Below are 27,485 nucleotides of genomic sequence, written 5' to 3' on the forward strand. Positions count from 1 at the left end.
TTTCACCCCTGCTCTGAAGTCTATTGCCCTGTGATTTCAAGGTGGTCTCCCATCCAAGGACCAATCGCACCTGATCTTGCTTGGCAGAGTCTGCTAAGTGTTTACTTCCAGCTTCTCAAATTTTGAAACGTTGGAGAAACATGCATCAAATAAGCCTTTGGGATCGCTTTAACCACCAAGCTTAAAAATCCCTTGTCCTGGAGTGATCCATTTACTGGCTTTACCGCATGGCGCTGCTGCAGCTTCCTCCTCCACCAATCAGCACCGACCTTCCAACAGAGCTTGCCGGAGAGCGTTTGATTTATTAGGCCATCGGTTCCCGCCCCTTCATCTGTGTAATGCTCTTCCCCATAAGAGGTAGGGCCGCCGTGTCCCATGAGTGACAGCTCGCTGCTTCAATCAGAGGGCGAATCCGGGAGGCGTGACTAACTCTTCCCCTTCTTTAGCACTCTGCTTGAAGCTGCTAGGAACTATTAGCCGCAGCCTTTGCAGCTTGGCGGGGCTGTATTTCTGGTGGTTGCTGGATTTTGCAGACCAAGCTGTGCGGTGTAAAGGTGAATAATTCTTTTTCCTCCTCCTCCTTAAAAAAGGTTTCTTTTTTGCACGCGTGTTTTAATTAAACCGCAGCTGGGAGAGAGGAGAGAATTGCATCGATAGCTTCCCTTTGAAGTGCATCTTTATTTTCGGTCCAATGGGTTCTGTTTCTTTTGCTGCTGTTGTTGTTTTTTGGGGTGTGTGTGTGTGTGTGTCCTGGAATTAGATCTCGGAGAATTGCATGCAAAATAGTAGGAGAGGAATCCCCTTACTCAGCTAACCTTGGGTGTCCCTAGAGTTAGGGAAGAGGAAGGCTGAACCTGGCTGCCCTGGAGAGAATTTGGTGTGTATGTCAGTCTAATTTTGGTTCTGCTATTTTAAAAAGTGTCAAACGCAGGATTTCTTATTTTTTTCCTTCCAGGCTGTGCATTGGAATTGGGAGAAGCCTTTAAAAAAGCAAATCAGAGAGGTAAGATATTACTACAGTCATGATTGAGAATTCTTGGACGTAGGGATACCTGTGTTATTTTAGTAACCTTAAAGCTACCAACTATCCCTTGCTTCTGCTTTTAAATCGGTCATTTTTTTGCCTTCATCTCAAGCTTGATATAATTTTGTTTTATATATTGTTGAGCACTATGTAGGCTCAAGGCAAATTCCCTTGTTTTTTTCTGGTGGCCCCCATCTAACGACTAGCCACAATCCCACCCTATTTAGAATAGAATAGAAATAGAAATAATAGAAATATTATTGAATTGAATTGAATTCTTTATTGGCCAAGTGTGATTGGACACACAAGGAATTTGTCTTGGTGTATACACTCTCGGAGTACATAAAAGAAAAGATATATTCGTCAAGAATCATAAGGTACAACACTTAATGATAGTCATAGGGAAACAGTCAATATAAATTTTGAGGATACCAGCAATAGTTTAGCTTTTGAATTGGCCGGGTGTTTGCACCTGTTCAGTGTGCAATGAATAATTGTATTAAAGTGTTTGCTAGTCTTGATTGTGCTGATCAAACAGCCATGTAACATACCAATTAAAAGTATATCAGAAGTCCTGGTTATGTGCCATCTTTTCCCAATTTGCTCTCCACTGATGCATTCTCTAATTCTGGAGGATGCTAAAAATGCAATGTATTTGGAGAATGCCAGGTTGGGAATGCCTTTGAACCCATGATTTTGTTGTTGTTAGTTGTGAAGTCGTGTCCGACCCATCGCGACCTCATGGACAACGTTCCTCCAGGCTATCCTGTCCTCTACCTTGAACCCATGATATTATATATTTAATTCTGATTTAATATTGTGCAAAGTCAGTCCATGTAGTTTGTGGTTTAGTGGTCTGTATAAATCAAGAGTTGCTTGCTTAGCCCATGGGTAAGTATACTAGTAATTACAGTAGCATAATGCATGAATATTGTTACTGAATTCAATGGGATGTTCTAGAAATAAATATATTTATGCAAAATTCAAAGCACAGCATTAATGCATATCTGCAAAGAAGAATGTTGAAATGGTATTGGTTTTTGAATCCATTTTGTCTGTGCCATACAGGTATAGTCAACTTAAAACCATTTGTTTAGTGACTGTTCAAAGTTACTACAACCAGGACTCCCACTTACGACCATCATAGCAGCCCCATGGTCACATAATCAGCATATATTTACATTAGTTGCAGTGTCCTAGGGTCATGTGATCACTCTTTGTGACTGTCCCAACTGGCTTCCAACAAGCAAAGTCTATGGGAGGAAGCCGGATTTGCTTAATAATGGCACGATTGACTTAACAATCACAGTGATTTGCTTAAAAACCATGAGAAAAAGAGTTATAAAATCAGGCGCAACACACCTAACGTCATTGCTTATTAAGAGAAATTCTATCCCCTTGGGGATAGACTTGGTTGTAAGTTAAGGACAAGTTGTATACAGTACAAATACTCTGTATTTTTCAGTAATATAGCTTCGACAAGTTTTAAATCGTATCTGGCTTTAAGTGTCTGGTTAGGACGAAGATGAAAATATATACCTCAAAAATAAGATAAGTCAGGAATGTCTCTTAGTCTCTCACCCCAAATATGCATGCGGTTGGGGAAAACCTAACCATGTTCTCCATAGGAAAGTTAAAATTTCTTTGTTAGCAATGTCAGTATGGGTAAAAACTTTTAGTTGTCCTTCCTGTACCTTGCATAAATAACTATTTCAGTAGGAATAGCATCCTTTCATATGCGCTGTCTCCGACGAATTCTTGGCATCCCCTGGCAGGACAAAGTTCCAAATAGCGTAGTCTTGGAACGTGCTGGAATTTCTAGCATGTATACACTATTGAAACAGCGACGTCTACGCTGGCTGGGGCATGTCGTGAGAATGGCTGATGGTCGGATTCCGAAAGATCTCCTGCATGGAGAATTAGTGCAGGGAAAGCGCCTCAGAGGGAGACCACAGCTGCGATATAAGGATATCTGCAAGAGGGACCTAAAGGCCCTGGGAATGGACATTAACAACTGGGAAACCTTGACCTCCGATCGTTCAGCTTGGAGGATAAAGACGCAGCATGGCCTTCTCCAATTCGAAGAGACACTTGTTCGGCAGGCTGAGGCAAAGAGGCAGTCCCGGAACCAGCGAAATCTGGGGGCTGGGCAGGGGACAGAATGTATCTGCCCTCAGGGTGGAAGGGATTGCCACTCTCGAATTGGCCTTTTTAGTCACACTAGACGCTGTTTTAGGACCTCTTTCCAGCGCACGATACCATAGGCTCTTGAGACTGAAGGATGCCAATGAGGAATAGCTATTTGTGCCTTCATCACAAAAGGAACATAGATTAACAGGGGTGGAAGGGACCTTGAAGGTCTTCTAGTCCAAGTCCCTACTCAAAGTAGACTTTATACCATCCTGGTCAAATGGTTGGAAATGACTTTTTTTTTTTTAAAAAAAAAAAACCAATTAAAAGTGTGAGAGTTTGGAAGCTGCAACACAGGCTTTTCAAATTTCATTACTGTGTCCCTAACGGCAATTCTGACTGTGGCAAATGGGAACTGTAGTTTAAAACATTTTGAAAAGCCCTGGTTGGCATAGCATTTTAGAGTTCAGGGATTAGGATGGTGAGAGAGAGGCAAATCCTATTTAAGCCATGGAGTTTGATGTTGCACTAGGCGCCATTTTACTACACTGGATGTTTCCTTAATTGTGATTTATTGCATGTCAACCAATCATGGTTGGCAAACTCAGAATGGCTGATTGGGTCAAATCATATGATATATAACTTAGTTTGTTTTTCACAATTGTATCACGTAGAGGTTGGAGTTTTTATCCAGCTCAAAGCAAGAGCTTTTGTGAAATAAAGCAAAGCTGTCAATAGCATTGTACTAAAAATAACATTGAAAAGAAAGGTGGTGTATATTTGATCAAAGGAAAGTCAGATAACTCTTAGGTGATTTTTCAGTGTAAAATACCTTTCCAGTGGGTATCATTGATAGCATGACAATCTAGGCCTGTATTGATAGGAGATATGAGTCACTGTCACCAGATTTTTCTGGCCTACACTAAGTCTCTATCAGCTATTTGAGGCAAAGTTATTCTAATCAGTTTATATTTTTCCAGTGCACAATCTGTTTGTAGAACCATCATTGGAAGAATAATGAAAGTATTTATTACAGCTAAAACTGAAGTGATATTTATTCTTTATGAGACATTTCAGACAGAAAAAATGCTCCCACTCTTTAAATTCACAAAGCGATCACATATTCACAAATGCTTTGGGCTTATATACACACAAACAAACATTCAGAACACGCAGTATTTTTTGACTGAGGTTTTTATAAATGCTGAATCTTGAATTATTTTTTGTCTGATGATGCTACATGCATACTGTACGTTTGCAAAACCCTATTTTTCCTATGATTGTTTTGTAGCTATGGTCTGCACAATTGTGAGATGGTATGAAAGATTTGTAGATACGTGTTAAATTTATATCCCTATACTTTTCAAAACATCATTTGGGCTTTAAATGCAAAGCACTACATAGCTGTGATAATTACTGAGCAATTGTGCTAATTCATTGGTCTGACATTTCCTTTCACCCATTTTTCATTTGCTTTAGATTTCCCTCTGTATTCACTTATGATCTCCTTTAAATTTCGGATCTGTTTTAATAATGGATTTTACTCTTCATCCCTCAACTACAGGTAGTCCTTGACTTACAACAATTCGTTTAGTGACCATTTGAAATTATAACGGCATTGAAAAAAGTGACATGCTTATTTTTCACACTTATGACTATTGCAATATCCCCATGGTCACATGATCAAAATTTGGCCGTTTGACAACTGACTCATATTTATGATGGTTGTAGTGTCCTGGGGTCATGTGATCATCTTTGCAGCCTTCTGACAAGCAAAGACAATGGGGAAGCCAGATTCACTTAACAACAGTGTTAACTGTTGCAGTTAACAACTACAGTGATTCACCTAACTATGACAAAAAAGGTTGTAAAACAGGGCAAAACTCACTTAACAAACGTCTCACTTAGCAACAGAAATTTTGGGCTCAATTGTGGTCATAAATTGAAGACTACTTGTACGTAATTTTTCTAGTCATTGTTTTCAGCAAATTTTGCTTCTGGTGTTCTTTAATATTCCAGCATTATTTAAACATCTTGGTCCAGACATTATAGCACACTTATGGTAGCTAGTGACAATCACAGGTTTAAGTCTAGTGATTAACGGTCTCCCCCCCCCCCCCGAGGACCTCTGGAGGCCAAAAATGGCCCATTTACCAACTTCCAGTCCCACCTCCGGGGGTGGGGGGTGAGGAAGGCAGTTTTCACCCTCCCCAGACTCCTAGAAAGGCTCTGGAGGCTGGGGACAGCAAAAAATGGGTCTTCCGGTCCTACCGGAAGTTGGCAAACAGGCTATTTTTGGCCTCCGGATGGTCTCCGGTGGGGGGGAGGCTGTTTTCGCCCTCCCCAGACTCCTAGAAAGGCTCTGGAGGCTGGGGACAGCAAAAAATGGGCCTACCGTGCCATTGCGTGCTGGGAGCGTGGGGAACGTGGGGGGGGTGTCATGCGCGCAGGGGCAAGGTGCATAGAATTATGGGTGTGAGCACGTGCATGCGCGACACTCCTCCCCCTCCCTCGCTTTGCCACACCATGGCAAAAAGGTTAGCCATCACTGCCTTAGATAATCAGTTCCCAACAGAAATCCATTTGTAACCAGATAGACCTTTGGCACTAGTGGAAGATCTCCGTCTGTGGTGTGATTTTTGGCTCTAACAAGGGATTGAGTTTCAAAGCACACATTTTGAGGCTGATTGACAGGAACACTCCTCCTTACATAATTATGTAATCTTCCAAGCGCTTGGATTTTTCCTTGCCAGATTGCCATGGCTTTGCTTTATTCTGAAAATGGTGTTAGGTCTCCCTAACCTCAATGGATTATTTTGGAACCTTTATGTCCAAAGGATTGTTTGTTTATCGTGCAGTTTTATTTTTATTTTTCCCTTTATGTTGTAATGTACCTTAAAATACATTATATTGTTTCAATACAATTATATTTCTACAGTATAATTAAGGTTATTAAGGTTCTATTAATTGGATAACAAGAGTATTGAATATAAAGATTTTGTCAGTGTTAATTGCAGTGTAGGATGTCACTATTATAAAATATATTTGACTTTTTCATGCAAGATAGACTATATTAAGAAAAAAACTACTACAGCTTATATTAAAGTAATTGTACAATAATTATTTAAGTCCCAAGCTGTTACTTGGCATTGAAGTTTGTTATTCAGTTACATAATGTATGTTTCTCTCTCTCTCCCTCTCCCTCCCCCCCCCCCTCTCTCTATATTAACAATAGCATTTGGACATATACCGCTTCACAGTGCTTTACAGCCCTCTCTAAGCAGTTTACAGAATAAGCCTATTGCCCCTAACAATCTGGGTCCTCATTTTTACTGACCTCAGAAGGGTGGAAGGCTGAGTCAACCTTGAGCCTGGTGAGATTTGAACTGCCAAACTGCTGGCAGCCGGTGATCAACAGAAGTAGCCCGCAGTACTGTACTCTAACCACTGCGCCACTGCGGCTCTTTTACACACATACATACACATATGAATAAGATGATCAAAACAGATTTATTGAGAGTTAAATAGTAAAAAATAATTAAATCACAGTTTTAAAGCTGATCCCCAGTTTTCCTGAAAAGGCTTCACACAAATGCAGTTGCTTCCTAACAGATGTATCTCGGAGCTGAATCTCCTTATGTGACTTATAGTTGCAGTTCTGGAGGTGGGTTAAAATCTTTACCACTGGAAAAAATACCCTGTTTCCCCCAAAATAAGACATCCCCTGATAATAAGCCCAATCGGGCTTTTGAGTGTATGGAAATAAGGCCAAGCACTTATTTCAGGGTTCAAAAAAATATAAGACAGGGTCTTATTTTGGGGGAAACATGGCAGTGGTGAAATCTAAAATTTGTTACTACCGGTTCTGTGGATGTGGCTTGGTGGTGGTGGGGTAATGTGACTGGGTGGGCGTGGCCAATTTTTTTTTCTTTTAAAACCATTTTTTCTACAACCTCTTCGGCAAAGAGGTTGTGAAAAAAAGCATTCAAAAGGCTCTGACAACCCCAGCTGAGTTGCCTGATCAGCAGAGGCTTTTTTTCTTTTAAAAGCCTTTGACGATCCCAGCTGAGCCACACGATCATCAGAGGCTTTTTTTTTTACTCTTAAAAGCATTTTTTCAGCCGAAGAGGTTGTAGAAAAAATGCTTTTAAAAATAAAAAAAAAAGCCTCTGATAATTGTGCAACTCAGCTGGGCATGTGGGGAGGGGGGAGATTTTTGCTACCGGTTCTCTGAACCACCCGCCTCCATCGCTACCGGATTGGGTGATCTGGTCCAAACCGGGAGCATTTCACCCCTGAAACATGGTATTTGTAGTTCAGGATTAACTTGTTGGGGCTCTGGGTGCTCTCAGCTTGGTTATTTGCAGACATTTCATTACCCAATTAGGGAACATCATCAGTTAAAACATTGTGTCAACTATTTCCTAGCTGTTTTAATGTCTGACATGGCAAATTTGCCTCTTCGGTTTTAGGAAATGAAATGCAGTAATCCTGAATTTATGACCTGTAGCTTAGCAACTGTTTGCAGTTACAATGGATTCCCCAAAAGGTACTTACAATCTGGTCCATTGCCTTGCACTCCTCTGTGGTCATGTGACAGCATTTTGGATGCTCAACATCCAGTCTGCATTTATGATTGTTTGCAGCAACATTGCCTGCAGTCATGTGTCTATGATTGATGACATTTTTGCAAAAAAGACAACTCTGGTGTTTATTTCCAGTTTTTGGCAAAAATGTCCCATAGCGAACAGCGGGTTTGCTTAACAACTGCTGTAAGAAAATTGGATCTGTCATCTGGGTGACCCGATTTACAACTGGCATAACTTGCGACTATAACAGGGAGATACCATTACGTTCATAAGTCAAGGACTAGTTGTATTTGGAACTTGCTCTTCTCTTAGTATGTTTCTGCAAAAACAGAGAGAGGGGATGCATTGATGAATGACTTTTTAGCCACATATCCTGAGTTTTTGTCCTGTCCATTGGATTTACCTTGAGTTGGCAAGAGGCACTGGCACTGATAGCACTTAGCAATAGCACTTACCATATTTTTCGGAGTATAAGATGCATCTACCTTTTTTGGTGAGGAAAAGAAGAAAAAGAAATCTCCCTCTGCCTCTGCCTCTGCCTCTGCCTCTGAGCAATTTTGCCTCATTACAGCAAACAGCCTGCTTTACTTTCATTTTCGTTTTCAGCGTGTTGAATTAGCACAAGGAAAAAAAAAAATGCTCCAGCAATTTACCTCTTTGCAGCAAGCAGCAGAGCCCTGCGCAAAACAGCTGAGAGCAAATTAGCTGAGAGTCGGGAGGCGATCCAATCAACTTGTGCTAATTAGGCTGTGCTGAAGCTGAAAGGAGCTGTTTTTTCTTGCTGTTTGCTTGCAAGGAGGTGGGGGCCAGGTGGAGGCCAGTCGGTGGGCGGGGCTACATTCGGTGTATAAAACACACCTAAATTTTCACCCCCTTTTAGGAGGGAAAAAGGTGCGTCTTATACTCTGAAAAATATGGTAAGACTTATATCCCGTTTCATAGTGCTTTTACCGCCCTCTCTAAGCGGTTTACAGAGTCAGCATATTACCCCCAACAATCTGGGTCCTCATTTTACCCACCTCGGAAGGATGGAAGGCTGAGTCAACCTTGAGCCGGTGAGAGTTGAACTGCTGAACTGCAGCTAGCAGTCAGCTGAAGTAGCCTGCAGTACTGCACTCTAACCACTGCGCCACCTGGGCTCTTCATTATCACCTCGGCTGATAATGAAAGAGAGCCAGTTTGGTCTAATATTAAAGCACCAGGCTAGAAAGCAAGAGATTGTGAGTTCAAATCCCGCCTTAGCCATGAAAACCAGCTAGTTGACCTTGGGTCAGCCACTCACTCTCAGCCCAACTTACCTCATAGGCGGTTGTGGGGAAAATAGGAGGAGGAAGGTGTTTTGAATATGTTTATTGTTACCGTGTAACAATAATAAGGGCAAGATATAAATAAGTAAATAAAAAGTCACCCAGCCGAGTTTCGATCATGTGAACTGTGGAGATGCTGTAACAGTCTTAAGTACAAAGACAGGTTGCAAGCATTTTTCTTCAGTGCTGTTGTAACTTTGAATGTTTGCTAAATGAATGGTTGTTAAGTTGTACAATGTTACTTTAAGTAGTACTTAGAATTCTCAATGTAGCATGAGTACAAAAAATAGCATCCAATAATCAAATAATTTAAAATGTCAAGAAGGTTGAAACAGAAAGCCCAAAATAGTGCAAGATAACTATTTTCCGAAGCTTTGTGAGAAAAGTGTAAAAATTATTTGCATTATTTAAATCGGGATCAACAGCATTTTCTTGTGGAAGAGTTGAGTGAGTTTGCTCAGAGTGCCTTCAGTGTACTCTTCTTAATTGATGGATCATCAAGATAAAATTATAGGGTGTGGTTAATAAACAGGTATTAAAAGATCAAGTGGTTTGATTTTCATCAATACGTGGGAAGAAATTGGAAAGTAGTACATGCGATAGAAATTACTGAGTTTAGTTTGCCATGTTCTACCATGTGTCATCTTTAAAAATATTTTTCATTTATTTATTAAACTTATATGCCAAATAGGCTTTTATTAGATATTTTAAGAAAAAAAAGTAATCCAAAGAAAAGAATTGAAAATAGAGTACAATGTGAATAAACAGGGACTTTACAACTCTCTTCAAAATTAAAGTTATTGAATATATATCATAATTTTAAATGACTGAGTGGCCTTTATCAAAAGAGCAAATTGCTACTACTGTAAGCTCTAAACCTAATAAATTCTGGAATATCCTAGCTAATTGCAAGTGATCTGTGGTACCCTCTGCTAGTTGTTTTCAGTTGGGTCCTCCATCTAGTATGAGTGACCAACAAATCCCAAAATGAATGCTGATGGGTCCTGAATTGATTTGGCTCTTATCTGTCCGATAATTCTTACTTGAACCATCCTAGCTTATTTGGGAGCATCCAATCTTGAAAATCAATTAGAATGACATTCTAAGCCAGGAGTGTCCAACTTTGGCAATCTTGTGGACTTCAACTCCCAGAATTCATGGCTGGTTGGGAAATTCTGGGAATTGAAGTCCATAGGTCTTGATTTTGCCAAGATCGGGCACCTCTCTTCTAAGCTTTCAGGTTTTCTTTTTTGATGAACTTTGTCAGCAGGAATGGTTAAATAGAACCAGCTGAGCTCTCTTGTTCCTGTAAATGTAATTTCTCCAGAATTTTGGTTGCTTTTGTCTGCCAATGCAGCCATTCAAGAACTTTATTGGAATCGTCAGATGCTACAAAGCAAATAACTAAGTCTGGAGCAGGGGTGAAATCTAAAATTTGTTACTACCGGTTCTGTGGGCGTGGCTTGGTGGGGGGGTAATGTGACTGGGTGGTTGTGGCCAACTTTTTTTTTTTTTTTACTTTTAAAAGCATTTTTTCTACAACCTTAAGAGGTTGCAGAAAAAAATGCTTTTAGAAGCCTCTGACGATCAGGCAAGTTAGCTGGGATCGCCAGAGGCTTTTAAAGGCTTTTTTTTTTTCTACAGCCTCTTCGGCCAAAGAGGTTGTAGAAAAAATGCTTTTAAAAGTAAAAAAATGCCTCGCGTGGCTCAGCTGGGCATGAGGAGGGGGCGCAGGGATTTTTGCTACTGGTTCTCCGAACCACCCACCGCCATTGCTACCGGATCGGGCAATCCGGTCCAAACCGGGAGCATTTCACCCCTGGTCTGGAGGTACTTGTTCTTATCTCTGCTACTTCCACTCCTCTTTCACCATGCTATTGCCACATACTGAGAGCGATGAGTATCGATTAGTGAATTGCAAGCATGATCTTTGTATATGTAGGGAAGGATAAGTCCAGTGCACACCATCTGTTCAATGTTAAGATGTGAATGAACAAAATATCCATCAAAAACCAATTAATCCATTAAGATACCTAAAACTGCCAGAAGAGGTAGAGTGTGGTTTGAGCACAATTTATTTATTTATTTATTAATTTAATTTAATTTGTATACCGCCCTTCTCCCAGAAGGGACTCAGGGTGGTGAACAGCCAAAATTAAAAAACATACAAATGCAAAAGTTAAGATAATTAAAAGAATTAAATCATTGGCTACCCAATTTAAAACCCCAAATCCATAAAATTTAAAATCCCAATTAAAAACCATTTAGGCTAGGCCGGCTTGATGAAATAAAAATGTCTTCAGGGCTTTACGGAAGGTCCGGAGGTCCGGGATCAATCGTATTCCAGGAGGCAGCTCATTCCACAGGGCGGGTGCCCCCACAGAGAAGGCTCGCCCCCTGGGGGCCGCCAGCCGACATTGCCTGACCGACGGCACCCCGAGGAGGCCCTCTCTGTGAGAGCGTATTGGCCGGTGGGAGGTTATCGGTAGCAGCAGGCGGTCTCGCAAATACCCTGGCCCTAAGCCATGGAGCGCTTTAAAGATGAGAACCAACACCTTAAAGCGCACCCGGAAGACCACCGGGAGCCAATGCAGCTCGCGCAGGAGAGGTGTTACGTGGGAGCGCCACGTCGCTCCCATAATCACCCGCGCGGCCGCATTCTGCACCAGCTGGAGCCTCCGGGTGCTCCTCAGGGGGAGCCCCATGTAGAGAGCGTTACAGTAGTCCAGGCGTGACGTAACCAAGGCATGAGTGACTGTGCACAAGGAGTCCCGATCCAGAAAGGGGCGCAACTGGCGTATCAGGCGAACCTGATAAAAAGCCCCCCTGGCCACGGCCGTCATATGCTCTTCTAAAGACAGCCGTGTGTCCAGGAGGACGCCCAAGTTGCGAGCCCCCTCTGTGGGGGTCAGTAACTCGCCCCCAGTAGCCAGCGATGGCACCAGCTGACTATACCGGGACGCCGGCATCCACAGCCACTCGGTCTTGGAAGGGTTGAGCCGAAGCCTGTTCCTCCCCATCCAGACCCGCACGGCCTCCAGACACTGGGACATCACTTCGAGGGCATCATTGGGGTGGTCTGGGGTGGAAGTGTACAGCTGAGTGTCATCAGCGTACAGATGGCATCGCACCCCAAAACCACGGATGATCTCACCCAGCGGCTTCACATAAATGTTGAACAGGAGCGGCGAGAGGACCGACCCTTGCGGCACCCCGCAAGCAAGGCGCCTCGAGGTCGACCTCTGCCCCCCTGCCAACACAGACTGCGACCGGTCAGAGAGATAGGAGGAGAACCACCGCAGCACGGTGCCTCCCACCCCCAGTCCCTCCAGCCGGCGCAGCATGATACCATGGTCGATGGTATCAAAAGCCGCTGAGAGGTCTAACAGGACCAGAACAGAGGAACAACCCCTGTCCCGAGCCCTCCAGAGATCATCCACCAATGCGACCAATGCCGTCTCCGTGCTGTACCCAGGCCTGAAGCCGGACTAATTAAACATCACTGAAAAGAGAAACTTATTCTCTAAACCAGAGGTGGGAAACTATGGCTCCTTTTATGACTTGTGGACTTCAACTCCCATAATTCCTGAACCAGCATGGCTGACTCAGGAATTCTGGGAGTTGAAGTCCACAAGTCATAAAAGACCGTAGTTCCCCACCCTTGCTCTAAACAGAAGAGGACCCCATTATCTCCTAGGGAAAAATAAGCTGATAGAAAAAACAGACACTGGATTTTTCCTGAGAAGAATCTCCAAAGTCTTGGTGCTCTTGTGGAGAAGATCCTATCCAATTAGCCCTTTTCCTTTGTTTCATTGTAATAGAGAACCATAGTTTACCAAAATAAGACTGTGTCAGTCCCTTATCCCTTTCCTTGCCTTTCCCTATGAAGCTGCAAAAAAGAAATTGAAAATTTTCTCTTCAGATTTCTATAGATCACCATGAAAATTATGGTTTGATCCCAGGCAGACTGTAGTTGTTCTTAATTGTTTTCTGAAAGGAGTCAGATGCAATCCACTATTATTGAGATGGCTTGTCCATAAAGAATGCTAAAAATGGACCATAGGTTGAATGCTTAGATCTGGAAGCAAAATTGTCCTCTAACCCACAAGTGTAAAGAGTAAAATCTGCTGTCATTTCATTCAGGCTCAGCCCTGAGTTTCTTTCTAGGAGCAAAATCTTGGAACAAGGTATTAAAATGTACCGTTTTAGGGCAGTATGTTGTGCCTAGTGATTTTTGTCCGAGAATTCTTACTCAACTTTATTTATTTATTTATTTATTTATTTATTTATTTATTTATTTATTTATTTATTTATTTATTATCAAATTTCTATACCGCCCTACTCCTGAAGGACTCAGGGCGGTGAACAGCCAAGATAAAATACAGATAATACAAATATTAAAAATCCCTTAAAATTATTAAATATTTTGGCCGAAACACAGATTAAAACACCCAATTTATAAAATCACGAATTAAAAAATTTAAAAGAGGGGAGTTAGGCCAGGCCAGCTTGCTGAAATAAAAAACTTTTGAGAGCACGGTGAAACGTGCGCAGGTCCGGGATCCTCCGTATCTCTGGGGGGAGCTCGTTCCAGATGGTAGGTGCCCCCACAGAGAAGGCTCTCCCCCTGGGGGCCGCCAGTCGACACTGTTTGGCCGACGGCACCCTGAGGAGCCCCTCTCTACGGGAGCGTACTGGTCGGTGAGAGGCTATTGGTAGCAGAAGGCGGTCTCGTAAATACCCCGGTCCGATGCCATGGAGCGCTCTAAAGGTGGTAACCAAAACCTTGAAGCGCACCCGGAAGACCACCGGGAGCCAGTGCAGCACCATGTCGCTCCCATAACCACCCGCGCGGCCGCATTCTGGACCAGCTGGAGCCTCCGGGTGCTCCTCGAGGGAACTTGCCAGTGAGTAGTTGCTGCATATCTACCATATGTAGGAACTGGCCCAAGATTCTGGATGGTGGGCATGTTCCCATCCAGTTCACACGTGACATTGGCTAACCTTGTTAGGTCTTGCTGTTACTTTGGTGGGACTATAAATGAGCTCCAGAGCACAAGTGGTCCTCTCCTAGAAGAACCTTTGTATCAGGGGAAGATCAGTCGCAAGTAACAATTTACCTTGGACTACTCATGATGTCCTCAAGACATTCTAGATAAGAGTTTGTTGTTGATTGCTAGTGATCCAAAGCATTTGATGGATTGATTTCTTTTATTTCCACGTAGATGCCTTCTCTGTAGATTCTGCAAATTCAAGAGAGCTCCGATCAAGATGGCCAAGTACAGACTCATCTTGCTGAGACATGGCGAAGGGGCTTGGAACAAGGAAAATCGATTCTGTAGCTGGGTTGACCAGAAACTGAGCGCCGATGGGGTGAAGGAAGCTCAGACCTGTGGGAGGCACCTCAAAATGCTGGGTTTCGAGTTCGACCTTGTGTTTACTTCCATTCTTAGCCGCTCTATTCAGACTGCGTGGCTTGTGCTTGAGGAGATGGGGCAGGAGTGGGTCCCCACTGAATCTTCCTGGAGGCTGAACGAACGACATTACGGGGCGCTGATTGGCCTCAACAGGACAGAGATGGCTTTGAACCATGGTGAGGAGCAAGTGAAAAGGTGGAGAAGGAGCTACGACGTCAGCCCACCTCCCATCAGTGAGGTCCACCCTTACTATCACGAAATATATAATGATCGCAGGTATAAGTACTGTGATGTACCAAAAGAGAAGCTTCCTAAGTCTGAGAGTTTAAAAGAAGTATTGGATAGACTCCTTCCGTACTGGAATGAAAGGATAGCACCAGAAGTCAAGAGAGGCAAGACTGTGTTAATTTCTGCCCATGGAAATAGCACAAGGGCTCTTCTGAAGCATCTGGAAGGTACCATTAGATTTTGAGTGTAGTATTACTACTGCTGAAGTGTTTCTTTCCCCCAGAACCGTTAAAAATAATTGGTTTAAAAATGTATACTTTAGAATTTTCTTGGGATATTTGTAGCCAAAGTTGGTTGTATATACTTTTTAGTCAGAGTTTTCTGAGCTTATCGAGATTCATATTGGAGTAGATTTCACATTATTTGCAGACTTTGTGACTCAGGATTTAGTGAGGCCTCTTCAATATAGCAATTCGGAAGCCTTACTGGAACGTGGTGTCATTTTGTCATTTATGGCGCTCTCTAATGCCAGAAAACCTTGTTAAAAGTATATACGCATGCTGTTGTTGTTATATTTGCTTAATTAGGATGGTTTCTCCTCTCCAAATTTTTTTGGGATTTTTAGAGGTGAGAATTGGGAATAACTTTCAATTTACCCTTGGCACTTTCAAGAGTGCTGTTTATGGCACAGTTGCACCTTCAGATATAAATATACATATAAATATAAATATAAATATTTATATAAATACCTAGCAATATAGTGTGTACTTTTTGCTTTGGTGGCAATTGATGGCCTGGTTTATGCGTAAGTTAAGAGCTGATTCGTGGTTTACAAACTGCTAATGGCATTTGGATTAGCATTCATATACTAATCCAAAAGCAAACAACACACCTGAATCTAAACTCTGCTCATAAACTCCTTCAGCTAAATATAATCCTTGTTTTTCTCTCTCCACCAGGCTACTCTAATCTTAGACATGATTTATTTTCTGTAAGAAATAGTTTATAATAATCAAGCGCCAACTGTAAGAAACCTGCCTGATCAGTCTGTTGGCCGAAGTTGGTGAAATTGTAGGGAAAAATAGAGACCAGCTTGTCTATTCCTGTTGTATGCCATTTGAAGTGGGGATAGCAAAGAACGATGCCATGGGTAGCATTGGTAATACCCATGTTCTCCCGAAAATAAGACCCTGTGTTATATTTTTTTGCCTCCAAAAAAGGCACCAGCTCTTATTTTCAGTGTGTGTGTGTGTGTATGTCATCCATTGACTTACCTCACTTGCGTGCATCGCCACTGGCCTCCTTTTCACCATCAGAGGCCTTCAGGAACTTTTTCTGCAGCCAGCAAGGCTTTCCTGAAGGCCTCTGCAGCAGATGATAGAGCTCCGGAGCTCTGTTATCGGCTGCAGAGGCCTTCAAGAAAGTCTTGCCGGCCTTGCTGGCTGCAGAAGAAATGAGCCGGAAAGGCAGGTGTCAGGGTGTGCGAGGCCTGGCTGCAACTGTCCAAAGGTAAGTAGTAGGGTGGCTCCACCCTCCTATCCCCACCCTATCTTAATTTTTACCTGTGCACCTTGGAGTGGGCGGGTCTTAATTAGGGCTTATTTTGGGGGGGAGGTAGGGCTTATATTGGGCACACGTAAAAAAATCAAGCTAGGACTTACTTTCGGGGGAGGTTGTATTTTCGGGGAAACACAGTAGATACTTATGGCCCGCCCAGAAAGATACAAAAGATCTGATGGGCGAAACCTGTCAAAACTTTTGTATAACTTTTTATCACCAATTTAGCTTCCACTTTTACTGCTTTTCATCTTAGTAGCCCCTGGACCAATTCCTTAAGCAGTGGCTCTTTAAACGGTTTGACCCAATTACTCCTTTTCACGGTTTTGAATAATGCCCCAACAAAAGAAGAAAAATAAACCTTTGAGTCTTACAGAAACATCTCTGCAGTGGAAGTCCCAAACTGGATCCTTAACTCACAAACAAGCAATTTACAAATAGCTCCATTACCACCAGGATGTCCAAATTAACCTCAGATTAAGAATCACGGCTGTAAAATATAAGGGATTTCATTTTTGTTGCCTACTTAAAGCCTGACTTTAGAGGTGTGTAACATTCAGATCCAAAGCTTCTGGATGGGAGTCCCACAGCACCTGTTGGCTGCTTTGGACGTTTGTGTTTGTGTTTGTGTGTGTGTGTGTGTGTGTGTGTGTGTGTGTGTGGTGTGGAAACACATTCTGGAGTGTTTATTACCATCATTTCACTGCTTCCTTAAATTTACTCCCTTGTCCTTCACTAACAATAAAACTCAAAGAAGGAGTCACAAGGAGTCTCATTAATTAGGTTGATCACCAAGAAGGTTCAATTAGTCCTCGGCTTATGACCATAATTGAGTCAAAAATGATGGTAGTAAGTCAGTGCTGGTTGTTAAGCAAGTTACTGCCTCATTGACCTGATTTTACATTTTTTGCAGCAGTTGTTAAGCGAATGCCACCGTTATTAAATGACATTCTTAATAACTGCCACAGTTATTGTTCACAATGGGCGTTTTTGCTGGAAACTGGAAGCAAATGCCAGATTTGGGGGAGGGGTAGGAAATGTAAAGGGAGGTCATGTGACCATAGATTGCTGCAAACAGCTATAAAAGCACCCAAAATTCAAACACGTGAGTGTTCAGATGGGCGACTGTTGGAACTTTTGTTCTGTGTTATAAGTACTTTTTTTATATTCCATTGTAACTTTGAATGGTTGCTAAGCCCTGAGGACTACCTGCAAGGCAGCAATTCCCAGCCTATGGGGCACCAAGGATGGGTTACATGCAGTGGTGGAATTCATATATTTTTTACTACTGGTTCTATGGGTGTGGCTTGGTGCGCTTGGTGTGGCTTGGTGGGCGTGGCAGGGGAAGAATACTGCAAAATCTCCATTCCCACCCCACTCTAGGGGAAGGATACTGCAAAATCTCCATTTCCTCCCCACTCCAGGGGAAGGATACTGCAAAATCTCCATTCCCGTCCCACTCCTGGGGGAAGGATATTGCAAAATCTCCATTCCCATCCCATTCTGGGGCCAGCCAGAGGTGGTATTTGCCTGTTCTCCGAACTACTCAAAATTTCCGCTACTGGTTTTCCAGAACCTGTCAGAACCTGCTGAATAGCATCCCTGGTTCCATGGAAAATAATATTTCCACAGACTGGAAATGGTATTAACCTAGATCCTGTGGAGGTAAAGCTTCATTCATTTGCGTGAACTGGTTCCTGATAGGCCACAGACTGATATGGGCCAACAACTCGGGGATTGGAGACTCCTGCTGTAAGCCATTTCTGTACAAAGTCTTGGAAATTGAGTAAGACAGACTCTAGCGTTCATTTACTAGTAAATAAATGCTAGTTTTGTCTCCAAATCTTGCATGTTTTTATTTGATTTGGGTCATCCCTGGAGCCAGCTTTCGTTCATCATTGTTCCCCTTGAGCAAGTAGCATCTTTTATTTCAGATGAGGTTTTTCCCTCCTGAGAAGTAAAACGATATCTTCTGTGTTGTAATGTTAATTTTAAGATGATTTTCTTCAGTGAAGCTTACTTAAACGTGCTGTTTCCCAATATTGGATCAACCTGTCAAATTCTAATTATATAAGCATGTCTTAATGCTGCAAAACATATGCAAGTCTTTGGAATGCTGTAAAGGTGAAGATTGATTAAGAATTATAACATGGGGCTCTTACCACATTTAGGTCATGTCTTCTACTCTCAAAGTCCTCCATAATCCCTCCCTCCATAAAGTGTCTCAATCCTGGATTATGGTGTTAGTGTGGCTGATGGGTTGCTTAGATAGAAGCGAAAGAACAGAAGCAGGTTGCTTAGAAACAGGTTGCTTGCATATTGTCTATGTGCCAGTTCTTGTTCTGTTCCTTCAAACGAAGCGTGGGTTTAAGGAACTAAAAGGGAAATACGAATAAACTCAGAAGAAATCCCTTAAAATATTGAGTTGGAGAATTTCTGAGAATCTAGATTTGGCTCAGGGGGTGAAATGCTACCGGTTCGGACCGGTTTGGGTGAACCATTAGTAAAAAATGCTATCGGTTCGTCCGAACTGGTATTTCCGATGATCAGCTGGGTGATAATCAACTGTGACGTGCGATTTATATTAGCTAGAATTGTCGGATTTCCTGCTTTCTAGCTAATCTAAATCGCGTGGCACAGCGGATTCCCCCCCTCGCTGTTCTACTTACCTTTGCAGACTCGGAAGGCTTAAAAATGTTCCTTTTTTTAGCGCTGCGTGGGTGTGCCTCAGGTGCGTACTCGTGCAAAGTGTGCGCTCAGTAGCAGACTCACAGAACCGGTAGCAGACTTCAGACGATTTCACCGCTGATCTGGCTGTTTCCTAGCAATTACTACTATATAGGTAGTCCTCAATTTACAACAGTTCATAAACGTTTAGTGACAGCACTGAAAAAAGTGACATGGCCATTTTTTTTCACTTAACGACCACTGCAGCATCCCCATGATCACAGGATCAAAATTCAGATGCTTGGCAACTGATTTATATTTATGACGGTTGCAATGTCCCGGGGTCATGTGATCCCCTTTTATGACCTCCCGACATGCAAAATCCATGGGGAAGGCCAGATTCAGTCAACAACCGTATTACTAACTTAACAACTACAATGATTCACTTAACTGTGGCAAGAAAGGTCCTAAAATGGGGCAGAACTCATCTAACAAATGTCTCACTTAGCAACATAAATTTTGGCCTTGATTGTGGTTGTAAGTCGAGGACTACCTGTATTTGGTCAAGACTACCAGGATAGGTAGAGCAGATGGACTCGAATAGGACATAAGTGCTGCTTGGTAACTTGCCTTTTTGTTCTGGCCTGGATTTCCCTTTTCACTCCCTTTTCCTGCCATCGCAGTTGCATTGTGTGCTTTCTCCCAAAAGCTGACCCTGTTCTTCCCTTTTAATTAATGTCTCCTGCCTTGGATGACAGTGGTTTGAAAAGGGGAATAAAAGTCCATCTGGTAATGCTGCCAGCCAAATTCTGCTGGAAGCAGATAAATTCCCACGGAAAACGGGCATTCTAGGGGAAAAAAAGAGGATTTTTTTTTATTGCTTTAAAATAAATACCCCTCCTTGCTGATCTACATTATTAATAGTACTATTTGCCCATGATTTCCCTGTGCCAGTAAGGTTTACCAACTATTTTGAAACGGATGGTTCTGGAATGCAGTTTTTCATGTAAATGAACATTGTCTCTTTCAGCATCTTCCAAATGTGCCTTACGGCTTTTGATACAGGAAATATACTGTAGCTATGTCTATGTTCTTCATATGTTTTAGTCTCCAGGCCTTTAATCATCTTAGTTGCTCTTCTCTGCACTTTTTCCAAAGTCTCAACACCTTTTTTGTAATGTAGATGGATGTAGAAAGGTCAACTAGTTAACGTTACAAGTATTTGAAGTAATTGGACACTAACTTTAGTTGACATTTATGTTTTGCACCAACAGTTCACTAATATATTGAACTAGCCCAGGGGTCAGCAACGTTAAACACTCAAAGAGCCACAAAGGTCCTAACCGGAAGCCTCCACTCAATTCTGGAGCCGAGTGGAAGTCAGTTCCCCACACCATAGAGTCTCCTCTTAGCGCGGCATTCTTTTTCCTCTACCTGTCCTAACCGGAAGCTCTATCAATTGTGGAGCAGACCAGCAACAGGGAGCCGCAGCAGAGGGATGAAAGAGCCACATGCGGCTCCAGAGCCACAGGTTGCTGACCCCTGAACTAGCCCAGCAGAGATTTCCATCCCTGGTGATCACTCATGGAAATAAAAACAACTCTAGATCACCCATCTTCCAATCCCTTTCATCTTTTGAATCTCCCACTATTTCTTAAACAAATCCGAAAGAAACATTTGTGTAAATGAACATTTCCCAGAAATGTTGGCCTGTAACACAATAAATATCTGTTGAATACGCTGGATGGGCTTGATGTGGCTGTAATTAGGGGCACATCTGGATGCATATCAAATTGGAGAACATTTCCTATGTAAGGCTCCTATGATTTTTTTTTTTTAAGATTGTATTTGTGTTTTGGAGTGTTATTTTAAAAAGGTAAGGATATAGCTGTAGCTCCCTCTTCTAAGTTAGGGGTCTGCAACCTTGAACACTCAAAGAGCCATTTGGACCCATTTCCCACAGAAAAGAAAACACCGGGAGCCACAAAACCCTTCCTGTGCCTGACTATTTCTTGAGCGGCCACAAAACTAGCATATGTAGCTGAATTAAACATTCTGTTTTCTTCTGAAACTTTTCTTTTCTTGGATTTATCCATGGTTGGCCTACCAGCGGTTGAAAAGCTCAATAAATCGCGTGCCAGTGGGTGTCACCCATTGGCTGTTGTGACGCATATTTTGAGTGACGGAGCCGCAGCAGAGGGGTGAAAGAGCCACATGCGGCTCCAGAGCTGCAGGTTGCTGACCCCTGTTCTTAGTGAAGATATAAATATGGTTCATTAAGGAGCTGTACCTGCATCTTATTGCAACAGGAGTAATTTGTAATGCCCTTTTAGTTTGCTTTGCACAACAGTGGCGCTCCTACTTTTCCTGATTGACCAGTGGCCACTTATCGTTATGTAATTTCCTATAATTCCTATGTAATTTCTTGTCTAGTGATCTATAATGAACCGTCTTTTCCATTCTGAGTGCCCTCAAAATGTGCAGACTACATTTCCCAGAATTCCTAGCAGTAGCAAGTAGCAAGAATCCTGGTTTCTAGAAAACTGCTGTATTGAGTATTAATTATTATATTTTTTGCTAGCTAGTAAAGTCACTTTTATAAACAGAAAGGAAATGTGTTTCTTGTCATGGAAGTGATAACATAAAACATACATTTGGCACATGCAGGGTTTGGTGTGTGACATGATGCGAGTTGGCTAAACTAAGATCATGAAATCAATAAAAGATAAAAAGATGCTCAAATTGATCTCGGCTCCTGATGACTTTAGAGATTGCTTCCATATTGTTTTCTTTGCAGTGGTTCGGAAGTTGATTGTCATTGGCTCTTTCCAAACTGTTGAGATCAGGGAGCCCTTAATTAAGGTTGTTGCTTACATACAGCGACAAGCAATTTTAGCTGCATCTTTGATTCATTTAGTTGTTTTTTTCTGCAGTTTTTGGATGCTTAATGAGACCAGTTAAATCTCTTAAAAAAAATAACTCCATCAAAAACATTGTCAATTTTATAGGGTAAGTTGGTTGCTTCAGTAAGTTGTGGTCTTGGGTCAAAAAAGACTGACCTATTTTGTTATTACAGGTAGTCCTCAACCACAATTGAGCCCAAAATTTCTGTTGCTAAGTGAGACATTTGTTAAGTGAGATTTGCCCCATTTTATAACCTTTCTTGCCACAGTTGTTAAGTGAATCACTGCAGGTGTTAAATTAGTAACACAGTTGTTAAATGAATCTGGCTTCCCCATCGATTTTGGTTGTCAGAGGGGCGCAAAAGGGGATCACGTGATACCCCCCCCAGGACATTACAACCATCATAAATATGAGTTGATTGCCAAGCAGCCAATCATGTGACCATGAGGATGCTGCAATGGTCATAAGTGTGAAAAATGGCCATAAGTCACTTTTTTCCACTGCTGTTGTAACAATGAACTGTGGTAAGTAAATTGAGGAGTATCAGTATTCAGTTCCTACTTTGCTCGACCTTCATGCAATCATCCCTCCTGTTTCACTGGACTTTGCTCTTAAATTGAACTTATCTTGGAACCAAATTAATGAATTTTACCGGGCTTCCACACTCTCCTTTCCTAATGCAAACTCATTTTCCAGACATGCGTGTCTGAGAAATTCCCCATCTACTCAGCTGCCAGCTGGTTTTCCTTCTGTTTGTCCTGTTTAGCATGTGGAATGAAGACGGATGTTTCTCAGCTGTTCTGGGTCTCCTAAACAACTGATACCATTTGGGGCAAAGTTTGTAACTTGTAGTTGTAACGTGTATGTAGTTTTTGTTGGTAAAGGAGGATCAACACAGTTCCCTCCCCCCCCTTCTTCTTCTTCTTCCTCTTTTCACAAAGTTCTGACTCTTATAGTAGCACCATTGTTGAAAATCATACTGCTTCATTGATTCTGTCCTGAAATATTTGGGCACAGAAACCACCTTTTTTAAAGAAAAAGAGGCAAGCATTAAGGACAAGAAGAACCACAGGGATGCCAGACCAGATGCATTGTCTAGGATTGGAGAAGGGCCATGGAGGGTGCGGCGCATCCATAATTCAGAAAACTCAACAACATAAAGCACAATTTATTTTCTTTTAAAATAAAATAAAAGCAGTCCAGCAGTCCAGGAATATGTCTGTCCAGCTCAAGGAAGCCACATCTTCTGCACTTGCTGTTTCCAGCCCATGCCAGACCGTAGAGCAGACCGGGAACAGAACCAGAACGTTGCCCCGCAGCAGTGTAAGCAAGAGAGCTTCCCTGGGGAACACGTGAGCCTTTCAGCCTGACCCCAGATGGACTTGAAGGAGAAGCAGATGGTTTAATTTAGCAGAATAACAAAAGCTTACAAAAGTTGGTTGCTTTGGTGTGTTTATGGAGATATCTGTGTATAGGTAAAGGTAAAGGTTCTCCTCGCACATATATGGTAGTCGTTCCTGACTCTAGAGGGCAGTGCTCATCTCTGTCTCAAAGCCGAAGAGCCAGCGCTGTCCGAAGACGTCTCCGTGCTCATGTGGCCGGCATGACTAAATGCCAAAGGTGCACGGAACGCTGTTACCTTCCCAACAAAGGTGGTCCCTATTTTTCTACTTGCATTTTTTACATGCTTTCGAACTGCTAGGTTGGCAAAAACTGGGACAAGTAACGGGAGCTTACCCTGTTATGTGGCACTAGGGATTCGAACTGCTGAACTGCTGACCTTTCGATTGGCAAGCTCAGCATCTTAGCCACTGAGCCACCTCATACATATATACACGCATACCTCTGTGTATTGGTGAATAGTTGGCGAATACCAAGGCAAGACTGTTCCTTGCTTTGTGGACTTCTTAGAAATATCTCTTATTCTAACTTTTAATCATGTCACCCTTTATTAAAAAACATTTTATTTCTGTCCTATCTAACTTCTAGTCATGTCACCTACCTAAAAAAAGAAAAGAAAGTGAGAGAAAAAGTAAAGCAAATCAGAACAACAACAAAAAGGAGAAATCATCTATCCATCGTCTCTTGTCCGCTTCAATACTTTAATTGCTATGCTTTTTTTGACTTGCTTCCCATATTCCTCTCTCGGATCTTTATCTTTGTCTGCATCTACTTCTTGGCTGTTCAACCTAGATACTTCTCCCACCTCTACCCTCTTCCACTGCCTAGCTCCCAAAATTTGTGATTTGTAAACCCTGATTTTGAATTAAGCTTGATGTTTGATCCAGTCTCATTTGTTTACAAGTGTTTGCCGTTAACTCAATCAGGATTATTCTTGTTCTTTTTTAAAGAAAATTTCTGAACACTCCCTGTGGTTTACCCGAAGGTGCTTTTTCCAAAGGCAGCTGGATTTTGTTTTTCCTTGAAGAGGTTTCACTTCTCATGCAAAGAAGCTTCAGAACTTGTCAGAACTGAAGAAGCTTCTTGGATGAGAAATAAAACATCTTCATGGAAAAACAAAGTCCAGTTGTCTTTGGAAAAAGCACCTTGGGATAATCGTGTCCTGGATGACTGAGAATCTCCATAGATATCCATGTGGTTTAATTTAAAACATTTGAAAATGAAAAGTGCATTATTTTTTTTTAGCAAATCCAAGACCTTCCTGGCATTACATTTCATGATACTGCTAAAAGTTTACCTACAACCGACGTAAAATGGTGATAGTAAATTTGTTCCTTCTTCCCTGCAGGCATCTCTGATGAGGCTATAGTTAACGTAACTCTTCCCACCGGCGTGCCCGTCCTCCTTGAACTTGATGAAAATCTGCAACCGCTCGGCCACCACCAATTTCTGGGTGACCAAGAAGCCATACAAGCTGCCATCAAGAAAGTGGAAGATCAAGGGAAGGCCAAACCTATGGTTGAGAAATAAAGACCACTTTACAAACGCTTTGCTCATAGCTCTAATGATGTGCAGCAAAATATGGCACTTTGTGAATTGTTTTATGCCTACTTGCTTAGCTTTCGGTTCTCACCAAGGGTTAGACGAGGGCTGTTAGATTTTAGCAGTTTATCTCTGGGGATTGGATTTCAGATCCTGGTATGAGAGTCACAATGGCAGATGAGTTGATTAGGCTTTAATTAGAAGGATAAAATGCGTCAATGTATATTTTCCTCAACTTTTCATATGAGAGAAACCCTGTGTTAAGAACCAGATTTCTGCAAATCGGTGACAAGGTACCATTGTGATAAATTGGAGATAAAACAGGGAATGTCAGATCTGATTTAATATTGGCCCATAGGAGGATCATGAAGGACTGAAGATCACAAACAGTAAACCTTCCCAAAGATGTTCACTCACAGTCTTAACGTGGACTTTTATGTTTTTTATCATTGGACAGCCTCTTGCATTGCTTGACGTATTTGTCGGGGCCCACTTTTATTGTATAACTGACGTTCAACTAATTTTGAATAAAGCCCTTATTTTTATCTGCTTTGCCTGAATCTTAATAACTATTTTTTTTTTCCATATCTTGGAGAGGACCATGTAAAAGAAAAGGCCAGGTAGAAATAATGGTCTAGAAAGCTTGAGAAACGTTGATGTTCTCCTCTCAGATTCTCTTTATTTTTTTTTTTTAAATATGTACAGGTAGTCCTTGACATACAACCATTTGTTTAGTGACTGTTTAACGTTCCAGTGACACTGAAAAATATGACTTATGACTGATCCGCACACTTAATGACTTGCAGCATCCCCAGGATTATGGTTTAGAGTAGGGGTCACCAACCTTTTGGACCTCAGGGATCACTAAATTCATAATTGTAAATCCCGCGGACCACTAATATGGTTTTTTAAAACGATAAATAGTGTTTAGTGCAATATAAAAAATGCAAGCCACCAAAATTTTCTTGCGGACCACCAGTGGTCCACGGACCACCAGTTGGTGACCACTGGTTTAGAGAGTGTTTGTGCATTGGGCTAGGTCAGGTTTATATATATAATACAAGCATTACTGGGATTGTAACAAATTTATTTCAAGCGTGCTAAGATGGTCCAGCCATATCTCCTTCTATTCCTTCCTTAAGTTCTGCTCTAAATAAAATGCAATGAGATGTTGTCTCTATAGCCAAGAAAGGGGAAAGGCTGAAGCAATCCGACTTTTGAGCGCATGGTATGTATTGAAGGGTCTTAATATTATTTTTTCAGAAAAGCGAATTCAATGTATTGCTGGCTATGAATGCCTGAATTTATTTTACAAACCAGAGCACTGATTTCCCAACAATCGTGCAATAAGCAAGATAAATATTTAACTGAACGAAACATGCGGATGTCACTTCTAAAGATTAAGGTTACAAAGCCAGAGATCATGAGTCCTGCCTTAGTCATGAAAGCCAACTGGGTAATACACGTCTCAGTCACTCTCAACGTAACCCGCCTCACAGGATTGTTGTGAGGAAAATAGGAGGAGGAAGGTGTGTTGCATATTTGCCTTCATGAGTTATTTGTAAAAGTAATGAAGTATAGAATCAATAAAAACCAAAATTCAGAGAACAAATAAAAAAGGCAGCAGGAGGAGAGTGACTGGCAGACTTCACACATCACACTAAGCCGTAATGTAACATGTTCAACTTAATGCGTTGTCTGAATCCACCCTTACAGCTGAATAATTAAGGAGAACTGAGTCATTTTTGGCTGTTTGGCAAATTGAGGGGTGGGGGTGGGGTGGATGATTCTGCCTGAAGGGCAGGCGTGGGAGCGCAGAGACCACTCACAGCTCCATTTGTGCAAGCAGTGGGCTCACCCGCCATTTCTACAGCCCGGTTCCGAACGGCTCAAGGCCCAATAGTGGGCCAGGCATTGGAGATCGCTGGCTTAAATCATGGGGTGGAATTACAAAAACAAATTACATATATAACAGAAATATGCCAATTCAGTGTAAACCTTTCAAATCTTTGGATAAAGAGTGACCATGAAAATGTTGGATATTTATATCCTACGGTTGGGTAGGTAATATATAGAAAAACTATGTTTGTGACTTTAAATGATATAAGAAGAATGATTGGCTGTACTATTATCAGGCAGCCCCAAAAGTAGACAGGAACGCCAGGAGCTCCTGCTCCTGCTATTTGATGATTGATCTCCTGAAAAGGGACTGTGTATGACTGAAGAGAACTGTAAGCAAACTATGTTTTGTGTTGGAGAGTGATTATTCGAAGACGTGTTATCATTGTTTTGAGAAACCAAGTTTGTTTTTTCACTAAAAGTTTTTTTTTTCACCGTTCAGAGCTGTGAGTATCTGTGTGTTTAACCAGCAACGTATCTCTTTGCTGTCCTGTCTGTTGCCTACTATGCAGAGGGAAGTTTTTACCCTCAACAAACTGACTCAAGTTACACTTAGCAGGGATATCCTTATCTGGGTGTATGATCTATATATGAATAGCAGTGCTCTCTAATAAAATGAGTTACAGCGTCATCCTTCATTGTCTACTTTTTGCCATTGGAGAATGTGCCCAACAGCGCCATATGTAAATGGCCTATTATAGCAGATATCTTGTTTGGCATAACTAGAATATGGCATACAACTCGCCAGCATGCGTTGCACTGTGACACTGATGTCCTCTTTATGGAGCCAGCAACTGATCCAGTCAACTGCATTATTTCA

The 27,485-nt window shown here is 41.9% G+C and overlaps 1 protein-coding gene across 2 annotated transcripts; it reads left to right on the plus strand.

Moving 5' to 3' along the window:
• Positions 1 to 467: 467 nt before the first annotated feature.
• On the plus strand, positions 468 to 25,299 carry BPGM (bisphosphoglycerate mutase). Of its 2 annotated transcripts, none has more exons than XM_070946840.1 (4): positions 468 to 554; positions 956 to 1,003; positions 14,276 to 14,922; positions 24,573 to 25,299. In XM_070946840.1, the coding sequence occupies exons 3-4, from the start codon at positions 14,322 to 14,324 to the stop codon at positions 24,752 to 24,754; spliced, it is 783 nt and encodes a 260-aa protein (XP_070802941.1). In that variant the 5' UTR covers positions 468 to 554; positions 956 to 1,003; positions 14,276 to 14,321; the 3' UTR covers positions 24,755 to 25,299. The 2 variants fall into 2 exon arrangements, with proteins under 2 accessions (XP_070802941.1, XP_070802942.1); XM_070946841.1 differs by having other exon boundaries at positions 14,276 to 14,743; positions 24,573 to 24,661.
• The last annotated feature ends 2,186 nt before the right edge of the window (positions 25,300 to 27,485 follow it).

This window comes from Pituophis catenifer, unplaced genomic scaffold, assembly GCF_029215685.1.
Source record: "Pituophis catenifer annectens isolate HBS135680 unplaced genomic scaffold, rPitCat1.0.hap2 SCAF_7, whole genome shotgun sequence".
In the NCBI taxonomy this organism is placed as follows: Eukaryota; Metazoa; Chordata; class Lepidosauria; order Squamata; family Colubridae; genus Pituophis; species Pituophis catenifer.

Excerpts from the sequence above, each read along its gene's own strand:
- BPGM (XM_070946840.1), top strand. The coding sequence starts at position 14,322 with ATGGCCAAGTACAGACTCATCTTGCTGAGACATGGCGAAGGGGCTTGG. Across the intron at positions 14,923-24,572 it reads TCTTCTGAAGCATCTGGAAG|GCATCTCTGATGAGGCTATA; the intron begins GTACCATTAGAT and ends TCTTCCCTGCAG.